General features: G+C 44.5%; 1 protein-coding gene across 1 annotated transcript in view; it reads right to left on the reverse strand.

Annotated features, from left to right (window-relative positions):
- LOC147738072 (uncharacterized) overlaps window positions 1-16,630 on the reverse strand; it is a 556,710-nt gene extending 540,080 nt beyond the window's left edge. Inside the window, exon 1 of the mRNA XM_086925024.1 lies at window positions 15,287-16,630. Within this exon, the coding sequence (XP_086781150.1) occupies window positions 15,287-16,562 (1,276 nt within the window). The 5' untranslated portion in view covers window positions 16,563-16,630. The remainder of the gene's footprint in view (window positions 1-15,286) is intronic.
- Between the last annotated feature and the right edge of the window lie 3,806 nt (window positions 16,631-20,436).

Here is a 20,436-nt window from a genome sequence, read left to right on the forward strand (position 1 = left end):
TCTGGGCATGCTGGCAATAGGGAATTGGATGGCCTCCAACTGTCTGAAATTAAATTCCGACAAGTCGGAAGTGATCATTTTCGGAAATTTGACCCCGGAATGGTCCTCCCTTTGGTGGCCGCTATCACTAGGCCATCCACCAGCTCTGGTCAGTAAGGTGAGGAATCTGGGAGTCATGTTCGACAACCGTCTTACTTTCCTTCCTCACGCAAATCAGATCTCCTCTTCGGCCTTTCACAAACTACGGCTGATCAAAAAAATCTTGCCATTTCTTCCTGAGACAGCTGGAAAAACCTTGGTGAGCTCCTTGGTATTGTCTACATTAGATTATTGTAATGCACTGTTTCTAAGTGCCCAAGAAAGAGTGCTATACAAAATGCAAATTATCCAAAACTCAGCCGCCAGGCTCCTTGGAAGAATCCCCAAACATCAATCTGCGTCAGAAACTATCAGGAAGTTACACTGGCTTCCTGTTAGAAATAGAATCAAATTTAAGGTCCTCTGCATAGTGTATAAGGCTCTACGCAACGTGGGACCAGCCTTTTTTACTCAAAATCTTATTCCCTACAGTCCCTCTAGAACACTACGCTCCTCCAGTTCACATGAACTGGTGGTACCCCGTACCAAATCTGTCTTATGGGGAGACAGAAGATTTCTTGTAGCAGCACCCAAACTATGGAACACCTTGCCGCACTCGATTAAAACAAGCCCCTCACTTTGGTCTTTTCGAAAGCAACTTAAAACCTGGCTTTTTAATCTGTAAACTCTAGCTCCCCTTTGATGGTTAAACACTGCAGATATTCTCTTAGCGCCGAGATGCCCACGGGCCTTCGTTCGCGCTCTATAAATGCTTTTAATAAATAAATAAATAAATAAATAAATAAATAAATAAAGGAAGCACTGATGACAAGATATGGGTTAACTCCAGAGCTCTATAGACAGAGGTTCAGGAATTGTAAGAAACTGGAGGGAACCAGATGGGTAGACTATGTGTCTTTCTTTTGCAGAGCTAATCAAATGCTGCTGGTGGGCTTGCAGCACTGGTGTGCCACCCACACAAGCAGCTTGTAATGTGTGTCTCCGGCCTCCCATTGCAAGGCCTGTGTGCAGCCTAGCACTGCCATGTCGACTTGGCCAAGTGCACCCACTTGCCTGTCGCTAAACCTTTCCTTTGCTTCATATTAGATACCCCTATGGTAGACCCAAGGGCAGGGTGCATTGTAAGTATAAGGTAGGAATGCTCTGATGGGTGTAGCATGTTCTAATAGTGAATTACAGCCATTTTCGTTTTTCACTATTGAAGGCTACCTGTTCTTATAGGCCAGAATGAGCAGCTAGAATATTACACTCTTATAATCCTAACTGACTCAGGGAACACAGTAGAAATTCGAATTTAGTATGCCTGAACTCAGAATAATAAAATACATCTTTTAGTAAATTCAAATTCAAATTCAAAAATTCTTTATTTCGGCAAATTTGGCCATAAAAGAGTACACAATGAAAGGAAAAGGGGAAGAAAGGGGGAAGGGAGGGCAGGTAACATTTAAAATTCATTTATATACACATGACAATATTTTCGTACAGGCAAAAATACCCACTCAACTATACCACATTAAAATTCATTAAAAATAGCATCAGATTCAGCACATTTGTTTATAAGCGTTGAGGCTAGCAATCGATTTCTCTTACACCACATAGCTAGCAGAAATTTAGAAAGTGCAAAAACAATAGGGCTCAGTGTTCTGGTTTTAACAATTCTAAAAGCATGCAAGCAATGTTTAAAACCCAGGTTTCTGCACAATGGTATCAGCCAATATTTTCTTGGTTTTGTGTATGCTGGACAAAAGAAGAGAACATGGAGTGCATCTTCTAAGTCCCAGATGCAGCCCGGGCAAGACTTATTAGAGGAGGCCGTCCACTTGGATGTAAGGGCCTTAAGGGGTAAAGTGCTATGTAGCCATTGGATAAAAAGTTTCCGAGCTAAAATCGGGAAGACAACATCCATGAAGTCCTCGAAATAATAAGAATTTTTTAATTCAAAGAAGGAATTGGTGAGGGTGCCTGCATTAGGGGCTGTAGATAAAAGTTCCAGCTTTTGCCCTTTGTAGATTTTAGTGAACATTTTCCGTGAGATCCTGCCACAGGCCCTGTCTGGCTCTTCCCACATGGGCTGTAGTCCTAAACTTAAAAGTTCACGCTTGATGAACGCGAGCCAGGGAATTTTACCCACACAGTTAAAGCTCAGGATCTGTTTGAGTTCATCCCTGTAATTTATGAGATCTGGAGTGGTCCATAGTCTGTGCCAGCACCTTAGAGGTTTTACTGTTAACTCGTCTGCAATGGGCATCAGTCCCAAGTCTAACCTCAGTGGTGTTAATGGGGTACTCTGGGGAAGCGATAATAATCGCCTTACAAATTTGGACTCAACTTTTGTGATTTCCGGGGCAGCACAGTGGCCCCACAGCTCACCTCCATATAGAGCAGCTGCCCTTGCTTGCGCCTTATAAATCTCCAGGGCAGGACTCATTGGCCTAAAGCTTGAAGAGTTGGAAACCTTTGAGATGGCACCCGACAACTGTGACAGTTTCATATGGGATTTTGCCTTTTGCAGTCCCCATGACAGATTTTCATTAAGTGTAACACCCAGGTACTGGAAAGTCGAGACCCTTTCCAGGCATACATCGCCCAGTGATGGATTAGCGCGAGTCGACACTGGCGGGTTAAAAATCATGAATTTTGTCTTGTCGGCGTTGATCTGAAGGCCTCTACTGTGACAAAAGTCCCCAAAACCATTCAGTATCCTCTGAATTCCCATGGGAGATTTGGATAGTAGGAGGGTGTCGTCCGCGAACATGATCGCCGGCAGCCTCCTACCAGCCAGCCTCGGTGCGTCATTGTCGGGGACGCTGTCCAGATGTGAGATTACCCTGTTGACATAAAGGCAGAACAGGGTCGGTGCCAAGACACAGCCCTGTCTCACCCCCCTGTCAACGGGGAACCTTGGTGACAGCATCCCGTTCTTGCCACAACGGACCTGGGCAAAGTTCCCCTCATGTAATCTCATGAGCAGTGCTAGAATCTGATGTGGAAGGCCCAGATCATGAAGGACAGCCCACAATTTCCCCCTAGGAACTAGGTCAAACGCGGACCGAAGGTCCACGAAGACCATGTAGAGGCTGCCACCCTCTACCTTTACCGTCTTCCAGTACAGTAGGATCAGTCGGAAAATTTGGTCCATAGTGGACGTATTCCTTCTGAATCCTGCCTGGAAGGGGCTCAATACATCGTGTTCCTCCATCCATGTCAAGAATTGGTCCAGGACCAGTCTCGCAAATATTTTTTGTTGTACATCTATCAAGCTAATTGGCCTGTAGTTGACTGGGAGCAGAGGTGACCCCTTCTTAAATATCGGGACTATCTCTGCCCCCAGCCAAGTACTAGGAACTTCCATACCTCTCGAGATGGCGTTAAATACCACAAGGAGATAGGGGCCCCAGATTTCAGGTTGATGTCTAAAGAGATCCCCCTTTAATTTATCAAGCCCCGGGGCCTTTCCTGCTGATAGTCTGCATATTGCACTTATCACCTCCCTCAAGGTGAACTCCAGGGGCTCCTGCTGATCTTCTGAAACTTGTAGGTCGGGCAAACTAGACATCACAGCTTCCCCCCCATATAGACCTTTAAAGTGGGCCTCCCATGCTGATGCTGCAATATTCGGTTCTATCACAGATTTTGGTTCACCCAAGCCATGATTAACAAGTGACCAAAATCTGCGCGCATCTTTTGTGTCCAGGGCTAACTTTAGGTCCAACCACCTTTCCATATCCCATTCTTTTTTTGCATACCCCATTACCTCTTTGTACTTCAATCTACAATCTCGGATCACCATTTTACTTTGTCCTGCCTTGATTGCTGTAACAAGATTGCACTTTGCCTTCCTGCATGCTGAGTTATACCAGGAAGAAGCAGGTTGTCTGGGCCTTCTTGTCGGTGCCTGAGGGTAGAAAACTTCAGCCAGGTTGTTGGCCAATTCTGAATGAATTAAGCTAAGTTCTTCATTGATGTCCCTGTGAGAATCTTGGGAGATTAGGGTTTCGACCTCCAGGAGTCGTGGTAGAACTATATTATAGACTTTAGCTAAGTTCTCTTCCGAACCTACTATTCTACCCCACTTTACCCTGCGTCTGTTATTGGATAGAGTCAAACCAGTACCCTCATCATCTTCTCCTGCGTTAGCTGAGTCTACTTCTTGTTACCCTGGATATATCAACTCCAGGCCTAACGCGTTGTGGTCACTGTCAGCTCTCTTGACTACCCTGAAATCAATGACCTTCGACCACATCTGGGTTTCCACCATGATGTAGTCGATTCGGGACTCTTGCCCCTTTTTGTTGTAGGTACACACTGACGGGCTATCGGACGCTGAGCGTCCATTACAAGCCCTAAGGGAGTTGTTTAATACCAGGGCTGTAATCTGAGTAGCCAAAGGGGACCACACCTTGGGGCGAGGGGACTGGCATTGGGGAATCGCCCAGTAGTCATCCTCTCCCAAAAGGGCACCTTTGCTACTTCCAAAAATGGCTCAAATTGACAGTTCACATCCCCTGCAACCAAAAGCCTAAAATCCCCTGGCAATGTGCTCAGGAATTGGGATAGATCATCGATTGTGGTGGACTCAAGGCCCTGCCGTACTGGCCTCGAGTAAACATTCACAACCACCAGTCCATACCCGTTGGGCCATTTTAGCACTAGACACTGCACATCATCTGAATCAGTGGGCATGCTTTCCACCACACAACCCAGGTGAGGAGCAACTCATATAGCCAGCCCCCAGATGGTCTTCCTTTCCCTCTCCACCTTGCAGGTACATAAAAGGTGGCAAATCCCACTCTAGAGTGTTCCTCCCTGGCCCAAGTTTCCTGGAACAGACATAAATCCATCTGGTCTACCAGGGAGCCCCACTCTGTACAATGTAGCTTGTTTGTAATACCCGCCACGTTCCAGGATAATATATTAATTGATGCCAGTGTCGTGGCTATTTTTATAACTGCAGCGCCTACAGTTTGTGCCCCACAGTCAGGTGGAGCTTGGAGCTCTGGCACCACACTTTCTCGTATCACAGGCCCTTCTACCATATTCGGTGCCCGGGTCTGGATAATTGGGAACACTCTACCTGGACCACCATCTATCCCCTCTGCACTTTCAGTAGACTTTTTAAGATCCATAGTCTGAAAATTACCCACCCTCAGCTCCCTATCCGCATGAAGTCAGTCTACTATTTCGAGGGAACTAAACCTATTGTGGGTCGCTGGGTAATTATGGGTTATTAGGTTTCTGTGGCCACCCCTGATCGCCCTTTGGCCCTGCCTTTGCATCACCAGTGACCAATCCGGTGTGCAGTCTTGCATTGCGGGTCTGGGGTAGAAGAAGGACAGAGGATAGGGTTTAATCCTTGAGTCTGCATTGTCGTGGGCCCAATTCCAAATGTGTTCTACTGTGCGCGGGTCCCTAAAGTTAACCAGAACACAGTCGCCTGAGATGGTTTTTCTGCTGCGTCCCACCCAAGCTATCCTGCGTACCATCAATACTTCACTTTTGACATTGTGTGGTAGGGGCCTATTGTAATTGAGCCATTGGGCCACTTTATTTTTTTAGAGACGTATGTGATTCTTGGCCATGGTTGCTAATTTCAGGAATACCTGTCAATACCACCACATACGGGCTGGTTTCAGGCGGCAAATCAATTCTTGCTACAACTTTAGATGTTGGATTAGATAGAGACTGACTCCTTTCTGGTGCTTTCGCAGCGGGGTCTGAGGTGGGCGCACTTGATTTGGCTGCCGGTCCAATCCCAGCACCGACTCCTGCAACCACGGCTGTCGAGTTGGCAGCAGTGTTAGGGGGCCCGGCAGTGGAAGGGGGAACAAGATTGGACACAGAACTGGTTTGGACTGTATCTACCGGCTGCATTTTTTTCTTTCTTTTTGCCCCATTCCCCACCATAGCCTGTTGTAACTGGGAGAGCTGAGATTCCATGCAAGCAAGTCTCTCATCTAGTGGTTCAAGCGCTAACTTTAGTAGGGACCCCAGTCTCTCTAGAATGAGACCTTCCTCCCCCTTGACCTCCCCCGTGCACTGGGCCTGCTCCAGAGTCAAGGGTCCTTGCGTATCTGGAGGTGACAAGGATGTGTCAGTGCCGGGCCAATTGAGTCGTTCAAAGTAGGACCTCCCTTGATTTGTGAAGATGTAGCACTACCAGACCGGCCCTTCACTGTTCTAGTATTCCTGTGACAAGTCACTTTGGTGGCAGCCCGCTTCCTCCTATGTTTTGGCCCTCTTTTAGTACCCCTAGGTGGGTAATATGATGATTTCTCTGGCGAGGTAGGCGGGGATTCAGCCTCTGGGAACACTGTTGCCTCCGGAGTTGGGGAGCTTGTAGTTGAAGAGATGTGGCGTGTACCAGGACTGGAACGCAGGTGGTGCTGGCATGGTTATCGTGCACGAGTGTCCGAGCATTTGCAAGGTGGCCCATAGATGAGCGTTTGGCCATAGCAAGGTCCTGGGACACTCTACACTCCATGAGGATAATACCCTGGTCGATCACTGAATTTGCTCTGATGATGAAATTGTCTAGAGTACCAGTAATCAACCCTCTGTTGGCCATTGTGTTACTCCATGTCCCCTGGGCAGCCATATTAGTGATATGCAGGACCCCCCCCCCGTTAGGCTATGCGCGCTGCTGACTTTCGGGACACCAAGTCCCACACGCTGTGGTTAGCCCACTGCTCTGCCTCTGCCGCTGCTTCCAGGGGCCGTTTGCCCGCCTGCTGAGCCACAGATCTGTGAGGGCGGTTGTTAATCTCTTTGTTGATCTGTTGTCTGCAAACTCGTAGCCAGTCAGCAGCAGCAGCGTCGAAGTTACCAACAATGTCTCAAGTGGTTTCCGTCAGAGCACTTTATAGCACTTTATAGCCAATGCTCTTACACGTCTTCTTCCACACAAATAGAAATAAATGCACTCGCTATTGTGCTATTATGCTCCAGTGCTCACCGTGTGTTTAACTACAGCTTTCCAAGCCTAATTGCAAGCTCTCCTCTCCTCCGGCTCCACACACAAACCATCCGACTCTAGACGACCTCAGGTGAGCTGTAACGCGTTTAGCAACCGCCGCACCACGCCGCACTCCGCTCCGCTCTACTCGCCCATGGACGCATTCCTTTTCTTTAATACCGGCAAAAAGTGCATATATATATTTTTTTATCAATCTGACTGCCTTTTAGTTTAGTTTAGTCCCGGAGGCAGGGGCAGATTCATGTAATTTATACACAACTGAATTGTCACTTATGCAGTCTTTCCCCTCACCTCACCTGTGCAACTCTGGAGTTTTGAGCCACACCTGCTCCCTCCTCTTGTCCGCGGGAGCCCCTCGGCGGCACCGAGGCAGAAGACCCGAGTCCTGCAGCACAACTGGGAGACGGCCTCTAGGTGCGCCGCGCACTAGCCTGGAGCAACGCTCAGAGACCGCGCCGAGTCTGCACTCACTCCACGGCCGAAGGAATCAGTGGCTCAAACACCGTCACCTGCGGCCCGCGTCCAGCACAAGAAACCACCAGGTAAGCTCTGTTTTCTCCGATTCGGACTCCGCCGAAGAAACACTTGCAGGTTCGAAGAAGTAACGCTTATTTTAATATTCTGTGTTTGCAAATACCACTTTTAGAAAGTAGGTATTTGCTTGTCTAACCATTTGAGCCTTCCTCTGCTGTGTTGTGTATTCCTTGTCTGGGTTTGTGAGTGGTAGGCTGGGGAATTCCAGGAGACAGGCAGGGGCAGCCCGGTGGTGAATAGAGAGATCTGCATCTAGATGGGTGGGAGGAGTTGCACCTGGGACCTGAATAGGGCTGGGCCTTCCCTCTACAATGCTGGCTCCACCTCCTGTGGCTTGTCTGATGTCTCTGGCCTGCCCTGTGAAAGGAGAGGAAGAATCATGTCAACAGAGTGCTCCAGAGCTGTATCTTCCCTCCCCCGTGCTGGCTCCACCTCCTATGGGGCATCTGATGTCTCTGCCCTGCACAGTGAAAGGAAGAAGAGAGTTATGTAAACAAATTGCTCAGGAACTGGTTTGGACTAGGCAGAGGCCTCTCTGCCTTCAGAGAACAAAGGATTCTGGGGTATAAATATTGGGACCCTGATCCCAAAAAATTAGATCTTTTCTGGAACAAGAAATCTTTCTGCCTAGGAGAAGAACCAAGGAAGCTGCAGGAGTTGGATTGCCCCTCTGCCAGTGTGCTGTTTGCTGGGTTGGCCTGCAGTGGTTGCTTCATTGCAGAGGGAAAGGAGAAGGAACTTTGTAAGGACTTTCATCTACAGAATATTCTCCAAGGGCTTGAACTGTGCTTGCCTCCTGCTGAAGTCTCAGGAACAAAAGGCTTCACCTCCAGCTCCCTCCTGAATTTCGTTGCTGGGAATTCTGACTCCAGTCACTGGAAGCGCGATACATCAAGATGAACCGTGTCGCCGCTGCAGCTGAAATTATCGCAACGCGGGAGAAGCAAAACTTTGTCGGATCTCCCTGGAAGCGTGTGTTCATCGAAGCTGCCTGCTGTCGCATCACCAGAGAAATGTGACACCATCGAGAGAGTCGTCCTTGCATCACCGGAGAAGAGTGTCGCAGGGCCTGTCGTGGCTCCATAGTACAGAGTCGTCGCAAGGCTGCCAGGGCGTCATCGCATCATCATCCCATCGCCGCATCAAGGGCGCCATCTTCTCGCATCGCAACCGGATCATCGCATCAAGGCGCCATCTTGCGCACCGCAACGGGCCCGCAAGCTGAGTATCTACTCATCACCTTTGCTCTGGTAAGGCTCACGACGAGTCCCCTACTCTGCGCAAGCATTGAGGCAGGACACAACCGTTCCCCCGGATCACGGAACCGACGCAACTCCCCTTTTACGAGCCTTTTGTTTACTTTGTGTATCGCATCCAGGTACTTTGTTGAGAACTTTGTTGCATTTACCAACAACTTGAACTAAGCAACTTGCATCATCTTTTAAGTCATCTTAAGTGTAGTATTGTGGATTTTTGTCATTTGTGGTCTTGTGTTTACAACCTGTGTTGTGTCCATCTGTAGTGTTTTCACTGTATTACTGTGTATATTCACAAATACTTAACACACTGCCTCTGAGATAAGCCTGTCTGCTCGTGCCAAGCTACCAAGGGGATGAGCAGAGGTTATTAAGGAGTGTAACCCCCTTATCCTGACTTAGAAGTAAGGGTCCCTATTTGGACAAAGGTGAATACCAATGCCAACTAGAGACCCCCAGAGTACTTGTAGTTCTCACAGTACACTAGCTGCACATCAGAATCGGCTTGTTCTTATGCAATCCCTCTGTGGCTTCCTTGGTCTTGCGACCTGAATGTCTAGGCCACACACTTTCAGACCACAACCACCTCAAAACGGTGATTCAGTGGAGCAGAAGACATGCACCAGTACCTACTAGGAGGCTGTATGCTCCGGCCCTGCAGGACAGAGTCTTCTGTGATACTGTAAGTACACATATTGCCATCTTTGAGGAGAACAAAGGGACTGCTTCTACGACAGTGATAGAGTGGGATACCTTTAAGGGTGTCACATAAGGCCTGTGCATCAAGATGTAGCATGGTATAAAACATGCCTTGTGAGCCAAGAATCTCTCCCATGAACAAACAATAGGAACAGCGGAAATATATGTGGGGTAGCTGCATGAAACGAGAACATAATCACCCCTCTCCGAAAGGAGTAAAGAGAGGCAATGGTCAGACTAGGAACACTATACTATCAAATAGTAGCAAGGCTCCTATGGTTGTTGACCCCAAAGACCCCAAGAAACGGCAGTAGATCCCCGGTGGGAGAGATATTGAATGTGCAAGCAGATATAAACCAGGCTTTTCTGTAGTATCACACATCTGTCTACCAGGCCGAGGAGGGAGTGCAAGCTCCTCGATTAGATGAGTATTTGAATAGACTGTCGATTCCCAGACTTAAGCCCCTTCGGGGACATGCAACAGATGAAACCCTGACCACTGAGGAAATTGGCTTCATGATTGACTATATCACGTGCAACAAAACTCCTGGGATGGACGGGTTCTCTGTAGACTTTTACTTCACCTACAGAGCAACCCTCACTCCAAAGCTTCTCCAAATGTACCAACAGGCCCGGCAGGAGGGCACATTGCCGGGATCCCTATGGAGGCTATGAGATTGGTCCTGCCTAAGCCCAACAGGGACCCCTGGAGATACGGTCCTACTGGCCACGGTACACCGAGCACAAGAATCGCAGGAAGGTCTTTGCAAACAGGCTGCTCCCCTGCCTCTTTACATTGGCACCAAGACCAGAATAATTTTGTACCTGGGAGGAAAATGTATCTAAACCTATGACGCCTCTTGCGGCTGATGGAAGAGAATCTTCATGAATTGCCTCCATACAGAGCACTCTCACTAGATATAGAGAAGGCCTTCGACACCCTGGGGTAGTTTTACTTAGCGAAAGTGCTGATGTGCATGAAACAAGGAGCAGAAATACTGCATTGGATAAATCTCCTCTACACCAACCCGCTGGCCCGCATCTGGACAGGCAGAGATCTCAGTTTTTTTTTAAGCATGCAGCAAAGATACCCGCTGTCAATTACTTTTGCCCTAGCCATGGACCTGTTTGCTGGCCTGTTTTGTTCGCAGGACCCAGCAATCAGTATACAGAGTGAGCTAAATTGAGAGGCCTTATCACTGTATGCTGATGATGCATTTGTGTACCTCAGGAATGTGTATGCGGATCCATCGCAGGTGATGAAGGTTCTAGATGACTTTGGTAGGACTTTCGGACTGAGGCTAAATTGGACCAAATCCAGCTTATATCCCAAGCGCAAACTCACAACTTAGAACAGGAAGTGCTGCCCTAATTAGCACTGGGGTGGCACCATGACCTCTTCAGGTATTTAGCGGTGAACTTACTACACCGAAGAAGATGTTATAGAGGGCAACTTAGGTGATGTCCAATGTTTGCAGCTCCCTGTCGTTTTGGGGTTCGTTGCCACTATCAACCCATGGGTAGAGTGGAAGTTGCAAAAATGCTATTAATACATTTATACTGCTTCTCGACCCCTCTAGTTTACCTGCCCTCGCTTCTTCAGGAAATTGGACTCTGTTTCTGTTCTTATGGACTTAATCTGGGGAGCGGGCCACAAGAGAGTTGTGCTTTGCAAACTATACACTACCTTGGAACGTGATAGAGGAAAGGACATTTAAAAGACTAATAAAGAACTACAAACTACTGTGTGACTTGGAAGCCTATTATTTCTCAATACAGCCCTTGTTTGTGATCTTGTTACAGTTCTCACATTATCATCCGCACTAGAAGAAATGGGAGCCTGGGGTGTTTGATCACAGAAACTCATTTACATACAAAAGGGGGTGAAAGCCTGTTCACAAAGCACAACACAACTTGTTTATGTAATAGTTTATACATTGCACAGGGAGTGTGATTCAGGTAACAATGTGGGTGTGACGGGAATGAGCAGTCTTAGTTGCTGAGACATGAATGTCTGACGGGTGCATCTTTAGCTCTTTCAACTGATTGAGAGAGGGTGGCAGTCTCAAATTCTGGGGGCATAGATACCAACAGCTTCCCTCATAATATTTGCTTTTTGCATCTACAGTTGGTGCAGAGGCCACCTAAGAGAGTAACCTTTCCAGCTAGTTAGTATGCTTCCTGCAGTGAGCCTGCTTTGCTTTTCCCAAACTTTGGTCAGCAAAGGTAAATATGTCTTCTACTAAAGTGTTCTTAGCTCGCTTTTGGTAACGTGGCTTGAGCAGTATGGCCTAAGGTGCGCTCAAAGGAAAAGCAAAACAGTGGAAGTCACAAATTTCAATACAGTTTATTAAAAATAGACAAGGAACTTTAAGATTCAAACCAAGTTTAGATAAAAAAGAATATTTAACAATTATTCAGAAGCAAAATCTAAAGGAGTGCTGTGATTTAAGGATTATTAGTTAGCAACTGTCAAAACCAAACAAAAAAGTAAATGAATTTTTAAAAAAAGCTGATCCACTGAGTCAATCAGGAAGTCACACACAAAATTGTAGCTGACTTCACTAGCTATGCTTGAGGGGTCAAAGGTAAGTTTAGTCCCTGGTGATGATCAACACTTGAATTTGATGCAAGGCTTTTGGCTGAATCTGTCTCACAAGGTGACGAGCTGCACAGAAGTGGCTTGAAGGGCAACATTCCCAGTTGAACCTGAATTCACAGCAATCAAAATCAATGAAACTTCAGGCAGTAACAACAGCTGCAAAGTCTTCGGAGCTTCCAAGTTATGGAGATGGTTCAAGGTTGATGATACAAAGCTTGGAGCACGGTGTGAGACAAGCAGCGTACTGGAGTTCACGCTGGCGGTTCAAACATGAAACTTGTAACCGCCAAGGTGTATCACAGCAGGTTCAAAGGTTGATCAGCGATTTAAACCCATATCTCACTTATCCAAGTGGAAAGGTAGAATACCATTAAAGGCAGATCAAGGTGCAGGAATCTCAGGGTTTGGGCTCTCAGTGCTTACATTGTAGCCGTACAGCGAGGGTAAAAACTGTTCATCGTATAAAAATGTACACAAAGGATAAGACCTCAGAACCAATCAACAGCAAAGTACATTTCTGTGCTAATGTTGTGGTAAAACCAACAAAATCAGGTAAAAGGAAGAGGAGAAGGGAAAGACAAAAGCAAATCATGATAACATGGCTAACAACACAGAGAAATTACCTAATCCTACTACGGTAATGATAAATCACTGCTACACAAGGCCCTCAGGAGGCCCAATGATGTATCAAATCCAGGAAAATTACTTCAAGATAATTGTTGCCGCTCCCCAGCTAAACAGACACATCGGACGAGTGCTCTGGTGTTCGCGCAGGATCATCCAATTCACTCTAATAACAGCCCAAGTGCCCGAGTCCACTTTAGAGTTACCACAAAAATGACACACCCAGGCCAAGTTTGAAACCTCGAAGGCTATTCACAAAGGTACCTTACACCTGTGAGTAATCTGTACATGCAAGGATGCTCGTAGAGTAACTTTGCTACTTGTATCTATTCACTATTACGATAACGTTACTCAAAAGTGTGGACTTGCACGTCTGCACACCCTTAAATAGATGTGGAGCAAAATGTACAAATGTAACTTACTGAATCATAAATGGAGCATTAGAAAGTGCAGCATAACTGACCACTGGTAATGCCTTCTAAAACTGCATATACATTTAAAAGAATGTTACAAAATTACCTATATTTTAAAAATAATTTTTGCATGATAAAATATGTTGACCTTTTAATTCATATTTTTTTAAACTATTAAATAAATAATTTCAATTAATTCTATCCATAACTTTTTGTAAGGCAGTTCCACCTCTGAACAGAGTTGTGAAAGGAAATTTTGTAACTATGAGTACATAAAAAAAGAATGATTTTACTGTAGGTGGGATTATTCATACAAACCTTTGAAAAAAGTTGTTTAAAATGAATTACATTTCAAGTTGATAGTGTTGCATCGTTTGTATTTGTTATAAAGTAAATTTACATTCATATTTAACATACAAATATTTTATTTTTTCAAATTTTCCCTACATTTTTTACATTTATTCAACCCAAGTTGAATATATATAAAATTGTATTTTTTCTAAAGTCTAAATTAAAAATAAGTAACATTTTTATTATGTATTTATATTTATTCATTGTGAGGTAGAGACATAATTGTAACAAGTCTAATTATACCTTACTAAAAATGATTGTTATATCAGTGTTTGAATTAAATAACACATTTTTATTAAAATAATCAAAAGTTTACTTTTGAGATATTTTTTGCCATTGAATTTTTAATTTTTTCTTTTTAAGTAGTTGCAGTTCCAGTGGATGGCTATGTGTGATATTGGACTTACTCTGGCTCTGAGCAGGAGTACATTTACGATTCTTTAGGTACATTATGGCTGTAGTGACTTTATAAGTGTGGTTCGTAAATAGAAATGGGCCTACTCCCTAGTGAGTGCCTGTCCTTCCCTAAACCCCTCCCTACACTCTTCTTTACTCCTGCCTTAACCCTCCCCTTTATTCATAAGTATTTCACATTTTACAGCTACTTCCCTCTATCACTCCCACATTTACTACTAAAACTATACTAACTTGTGCGGAAACTCTGCAGTCGAGGCAGACAACTCCACAAAGAAAAAGACAGGAGAGGCAGAACGACTGCACATAGTTTGTGAATCGCATTTTGTTGTACTTTAGTCGTCCTATAGTAGTTTTTGAATAGGCCTGATTATCTGTGAGACTTTTTTGGATGTATCTGATGTGATTGTAAAGCTTGTGAAACTGTCCTCAGCAGATGAGAAGCAGGTTCCATTTGTAGCAAAAAGAACATTGAAAAAGGCCGCTAAAGTGGATCTTTGTAATATGAGGCTGTGTCCTATTGGAACAGAAGTCATTAGAACAATTTAGGGTGGGGCAAGAATGGTTTGCATATGGTTGGCCTTGTCTTTAGTGGCACGGAGACTAGAGAATAATGTGGTGAGATGTTGCCGAGATTAACGACCAGTCCTTCCATCACTGTTAGTTTTTCTCAATGATCAGCCCTCCGTGGCACAGAACAGATGTTGGTTCCATAGAGACCTAAGACAAAGGGACTCCTGCTGCAGACCCCTGGTGAGGGTCATTATGGCTGCAAACAGTTTGATGTTGCAAGCATTCCTGATCCTAGCAGCGTGGCCTCAAAGTTCAGGATCGAATGGCCTTTGTGGGTCAGAGCTCTGCATATAAACACTCAGGGAGGAAAACACACTGAATGGAATGATGCCCCAAATAGTGGCTTAGGAATGATTTTAATTCAAGCATTTCCATCCCTCGCTGTGTGCTTTTCTCAGTAGACAGTTTGTAGAACAATCAATAGAGCGGAGTCTTTGTAGCTGCTTCATGTAAATGTTTTTTGATGCTGAAAGCTCCTCCTCAGTGTTTACAGTGAGCACCTTTTATTCTACCACATTGTCTCTCTTATGTAGAAAGGTTACATTTACAACTGAAGTTTTTGTCACATTGAGAGCACGGATCATTTTCTTTCTCATTGTGGGTTCTGTCTTGTTGAATGAAACTGAATCTCCAGCAGACGCTTCCCAGGCATTTAGACCAAAGACAAGGTTTTTACAGGTATGTTCTCCCAAATTGAGTGAGACCAGATTCCAACTGAAACTTTTCCAGTATTCAGAGATCTAATAAGGTCTTTCCCCAGTATGAGTTCTTTCATGTCTAGTGAGATTCCTTTTCAGTCGGAAGCTTTTCTGGCATTCAGAGCACTGATACAGGTTATGCCCAGTGTGGGTACTTTCATGTGCAGTAAGGCTGGATTTCTGACTGAACCATTTCCAGCATTCAGAGCACTGATAAGGTTTTTGTCCAGTGTGAGTTCTTTCATGTAAAGTGAGAGTGGATTTGCAACTGAAGCTTTTACAGCATTCAGAGCACTGATAAGGTTTTTGTCCGGTGTGAGTTCTTTCATGAAAAGTGAGAGCGGATTTGCTACTGAAGCTGTTACAGCATTCAGAGCACTGATACGGTTTGAGGCCAGTATGGATTCTCTGATGTACAGTTAAAGCAGATTTGTGACAGAAACTTTTTTGGCATTCAGAGCACTGATACGGTTTATGCCCAGTGTGGGTTCTTGCATGTCTAGCGACACTAGATTTGCGAATGAAGCTTTTAGAGCATTCAGAGCACTGATACGGTTTGAGGCCAGTATGGATTCTCTGATGTACAGTTAAAGCGGATTTGTGACAGAAACTTTTTTGGCATTCAGAGCACTGATACGGTTTATGCCCAGTGTGGGTTCTTTCATGTACAGTAAGGATGGATTCCTGACTGAAGCTTTTCCAGAATTCAGAGCACTGATAAGGTTTGTCCCCCGTGTGAGTTCTCTCATGTCTAGTGCGAGTCTTTTTCAGTCTGAAGCTTTTGTGGCATTCAGAACATTGATACGGTTTGATGCCAGTATGGATACTCTGATGTTCAGTTAAACTGGATTTGTGATAGAAACTTATTTGGCATTCAGGGCACTGATACAGTTTATACCCAGTGTGGGTTCTTTCATGTTCAGTAAGGCTGGATTTACGAGTAAAGCTTTTCAAGCATTCAGAGCACTGATAAGGTTTTTGGCCAGTGTGAGTTTCCTGATGTTGAATCAGACTGGCACTAAAACTGAAGCTTTTTTGGCACACGGAGCGCTGATACTGTTTACGCCCGGTGTGGATTCTTTCATGTATCGTAAGGTTGGATTTGTGACTGAAGCCTTTCTGGCATTCGGGACACTGATAGGATTTTCGTCCAGCACTAGTTTTCTCATGTTTAGTGAGGTGGGATTGATGACTAAAGCTGTTCTCACATTCATTGCTCTTATTCAAGTTGTTTGTTTCTCCAAATTCGGTCTGTTCCTGAATACATGCCATCTTCAGACTAAATCTGATTCCAGAGTCTGTTTTTGTTTGTGTTACACTCAGCATTAACTTCTAAACTACACTGCAGAAGTTCTTCTTCACATTTGTATTTAACTAATTATAGTTTTTACCTGGAGATCATTTTCCTCCTACCTTTGAAGGAACCTATCTAACTTGTCTTATTAACTTTCACTGAGGAGCCCCTTGTATTGATTAAGAGGCTTCTCATGGATTCATTTTCTCCAAGTTATGCCGGGTGAATCCTCTCAAGTTTAATTAGTCTTATTTAGTGATTCTAGTTTATCACCTTTGATTTAGGAGTTTTAAAAAAAACTGATAAGGTCTTTGGGCTTTTGTGTTTGACTGTTAGGTATGTTTGTTCATACAAGTAATGACAGCTGATTAGGGCATGCCAGGGTGGTTTATGAATTATTAATAGCGTAACACCGGCCCCTTTTATACTTGCTGTGCCAGTATATGCTTTTTTGCTCAGTGGCTAAGACATGTACATGATCCACTTTGGAAGTTACAGGACACTTTGAAACCACTCGGATAAACCCAAGAGACAGAGTTGGTGGGGGAAAATCTTCCTATATTGGAAATGATAATCCAGCATCTTTGCTGTAACGACATCTGAGAAAGTGTATTTAGAATGACTTTCTTTTAAATGATCTTTTTCTTCCTCTTGTCTCCAGGAGACAGAGACAAAAGCTTGCACTTGTAAACCGAGGATATTAGTCTTTTTGACCGTTCTGTCACATTACAACACGTCTACGGGTGCTGATCTGTTGGAGAGGGTTTGGGTCTCCAAAGCATTTCTCATAAACCATCAAACAGAATTTAAATCACTGACTTTTCTCAAGTGCACTGCGTGGGGATCAATTGTGGCCAATGTTCTCCTTAATCTCAGTTACGGACATTTGGTAAACATTTATGGCCATTTTACTTCAGGGATTTCACTACTTTCACATTCACCAGATTCTTCTGCTCCAACATCCTCACTATTTCTGGCGCGTAGAATGTGTTTCTTCTCAAGAGCTTGAGAATGTTTTAACTTTCCTTGAAATAATCCTTTTCGTTGTGTTTCACAAAATTTAAACCTTCTTTTTTCTGTTCATGCTTCAGTCACCTGTAGAAACGGAGTCAGATATTGTAATTGAACACAAAGAAAACATTTATGACCTTATTCTTTGCACAAAGAAAGTATTGACAAAAACAAGATAGGAAATCAGTTGAGTAGCATTTCTGATAGTGGTGAAACAGCTCTGGACACTGTGTGGATCGGGAGCTTCGGATCACTGGAGCTCATGGATGTGAGAGCAAACGTACAAGTTGCACATATATTGTGACACCGATTCTCAACCAACACTATCAATTTACAATTTTTGTGGCAAAGACTGGCATCACAAGATATTTGTAATTCTTTTAATGAATTATCAGCTGTTATTTACTCCAATGCCCACCTAGACTATTAATCTATTCCCTTTTCCAGTGATCTAGGAAGGGACATTTTGTTGAACGAAAGAATTGGCCTTGTTGCACTCTGTACTTTAAATGCCACTGTGGACTGATGCTGTGTCCAGTTAGCTCAGTGGAATTCACTATTTCAAATTGTGCAGATGATAAGGACTTACTTTGTGGCCCAGAACTCATCACACTCCCCTGACAGGACGCGGGTACTGCAACACCTGAACAAGAGAAAAAAACAGCACAACAGTAAAGGAAACCAAAAAGGGTCAAGAAAAGAAAAACACAAAACAGAGGAAAGAGAAAAAAGGCTATCTTCCACTCTCACTACAGGGGTCCAGCATAGGAAACTCTGAAGCAGATGCGTGTGAACCCATAAGTTACTTCTAAACCCAATGCCCCCAAGGTCATCACCAGGCGCAGCTCCACCGGCAGCACCACCCTAAAGCAAGCCCTGTGTGCATGTGTGTCCACGCACATGTACTGTGTCTTTTGCTTGTAGTAGATAAGACACAAAAGGATAGTTTAGGAGGACGCAATGAGATGGAAGTCAGATCCAGAGATGAAAGATGCTGAAAGAACTGACATAGGGAGGATAGTATCATGTAGTCTGGTAGAGGAGACAAATGTGCCAATAGTTAAGGAGCTGCTGGGCAAAAATGACCTAAAAAGGAACTGGACTTGCACTACACCCCCCAACATGTTCCAAGAGTGGAATGTGGCTCCATCAGGTGATTATCAGAGGTTTGATAACAACAAGAATAGTGCACAGAGGGAGTCAAATATTGTAGTCGAAGAGACAGAAAAACAGATCAAGAAAGGGAATAGAGAAAGAAGAAACAGGGGGAAAGGAAACTTAGAGTTATAGGAATACTTACCAGACAATTATTTTATTTTTTGTTCCTCCAAGGGTGGCAGCTACGCTGCAATGCCTGGTCATCCCAGCATACCTTGAAAGGAAGCAAAGAAATGGTTTTGCGTCAGACGACTATCAAACTTCATCACATTTTACAAATAACCGTCCTGAACTTACAAAACAAAAGAATCTCTTGTTCTCTGGAGGCCATTGTGAAGCAACTCTGGTTATGAATACATATTTTTTTTTTGGTTCAAGAGCCATGATCCTTTGCTGGAAAAGGTCTCTGTGAATATAGAGTGCACCCACAGTCTCAGAGAACAAACCCTAACAACCCAGTCCACGTCTTCATAACCCCCATCTTTCCATTTACAGACCATGAAACTTGCAGATCAAAACAATCTGGTTTGCAAAGGTATGTTAATGTCCTTGTACATAATTCTACCCACCGTTCATAAATCAGTCTAAGCAGACTCAGATTTATACAAACCACGCTCTCGGAGCAACAGCAATTTAAGTTCAAGCTGATGCAGAGTTTGAATGCTAAGCAATAGAAGCAACAAAGCATCAACGTGTTGGCGCTTTTTATCTATAACTTATCTGAAGGGATGATGCGGAGGGTCAGTATAAATAAACCCTTCACGAGACAAAGCTTGGAACATTGAAATGTTTAGACCTCCATTGAAGACAACGGAGCAGCAGCAGCCTATACAACCTGATCTAGGCCCGCTGCTCTCTACATTACAATGTCCTAATACACAGCCTCTGCCTCTCTGAAATATAGGGATTGGACAGGAGAAGGCAGAAGATGCAGCCTGCAGCAGGGCACACAGGAGCCCTCCCTTCCTTTGCCCGTATCTCGCAGTGTCACTGGTGTCTCGGAAGGTGGGGGTGTTCTGCTCATCTCCTACATCTCCCGGCTCACCTGAATGATGAAAAGCAGTTTAGCCGAGCCCAGAGAGAACTGGGGGCTGACTTCAGCCTCCTTTCACATCTATTGCTGTGAATGTTCAACTATTAACCGCCGTGGTCCTGCATGCGGGTGTTAACTGTTCAACATTACCACTTACAGCAGTTCGGAGTACCAGAGGTGTTTCAACCCCCTCGGTCTATGGGGCACCACTGTTTTTATTAATTAACACATTCTGCCCTCATAGGGCAAACAGTTTAATGACCTTATAGTCAGCCATAGCAGGCAATACTGCCCATTAAAGGCCCTTGCTCTTGAAGCTGCAACAAGCTACAAAGCTATATTAAAGGTTTCAAATAATTACTAAAGGCATAAACATGGGTACTCAGTCAGAGAAATAATTATCATAATATTTGCAGGCGGATCACATAAAAGTAACATCTAAAGTATATCAAAAGCCAGAATCAGAAATAACTCTCGATGTAAAGTCAATAGACAGACTGGAGTTCTGGACTTTTTGGTTCCGTCCAGAGGTGTCAGGGAACAACACCCAAAGACCCCGGAGTTCCACCTGCCTTGGTGCACAAATAAACAGAAACACGGGCTTCTCGATGGTGGCGTCAAAGACCAAAGGTTTATTACTGCAGGGACACAGAAGTCACAGAAACTACGCATGGGCAGTAACTAGGAGCCTGTTCAAATTGTAC

Source organism: Lissotriton vulgaris, chromosome 1_1 (genome assembly GCF_964263255.1).
Source record: "Lissotriton vulgaris chromosome 1_1, aLisVul1.2, whole genome shotgun sequence".
NCBI lineage: Eukaryota > Metazoa > Chordata > Amphibia > Caudata > Salamandridae > Lissotriton > Lissotriton vulgaris.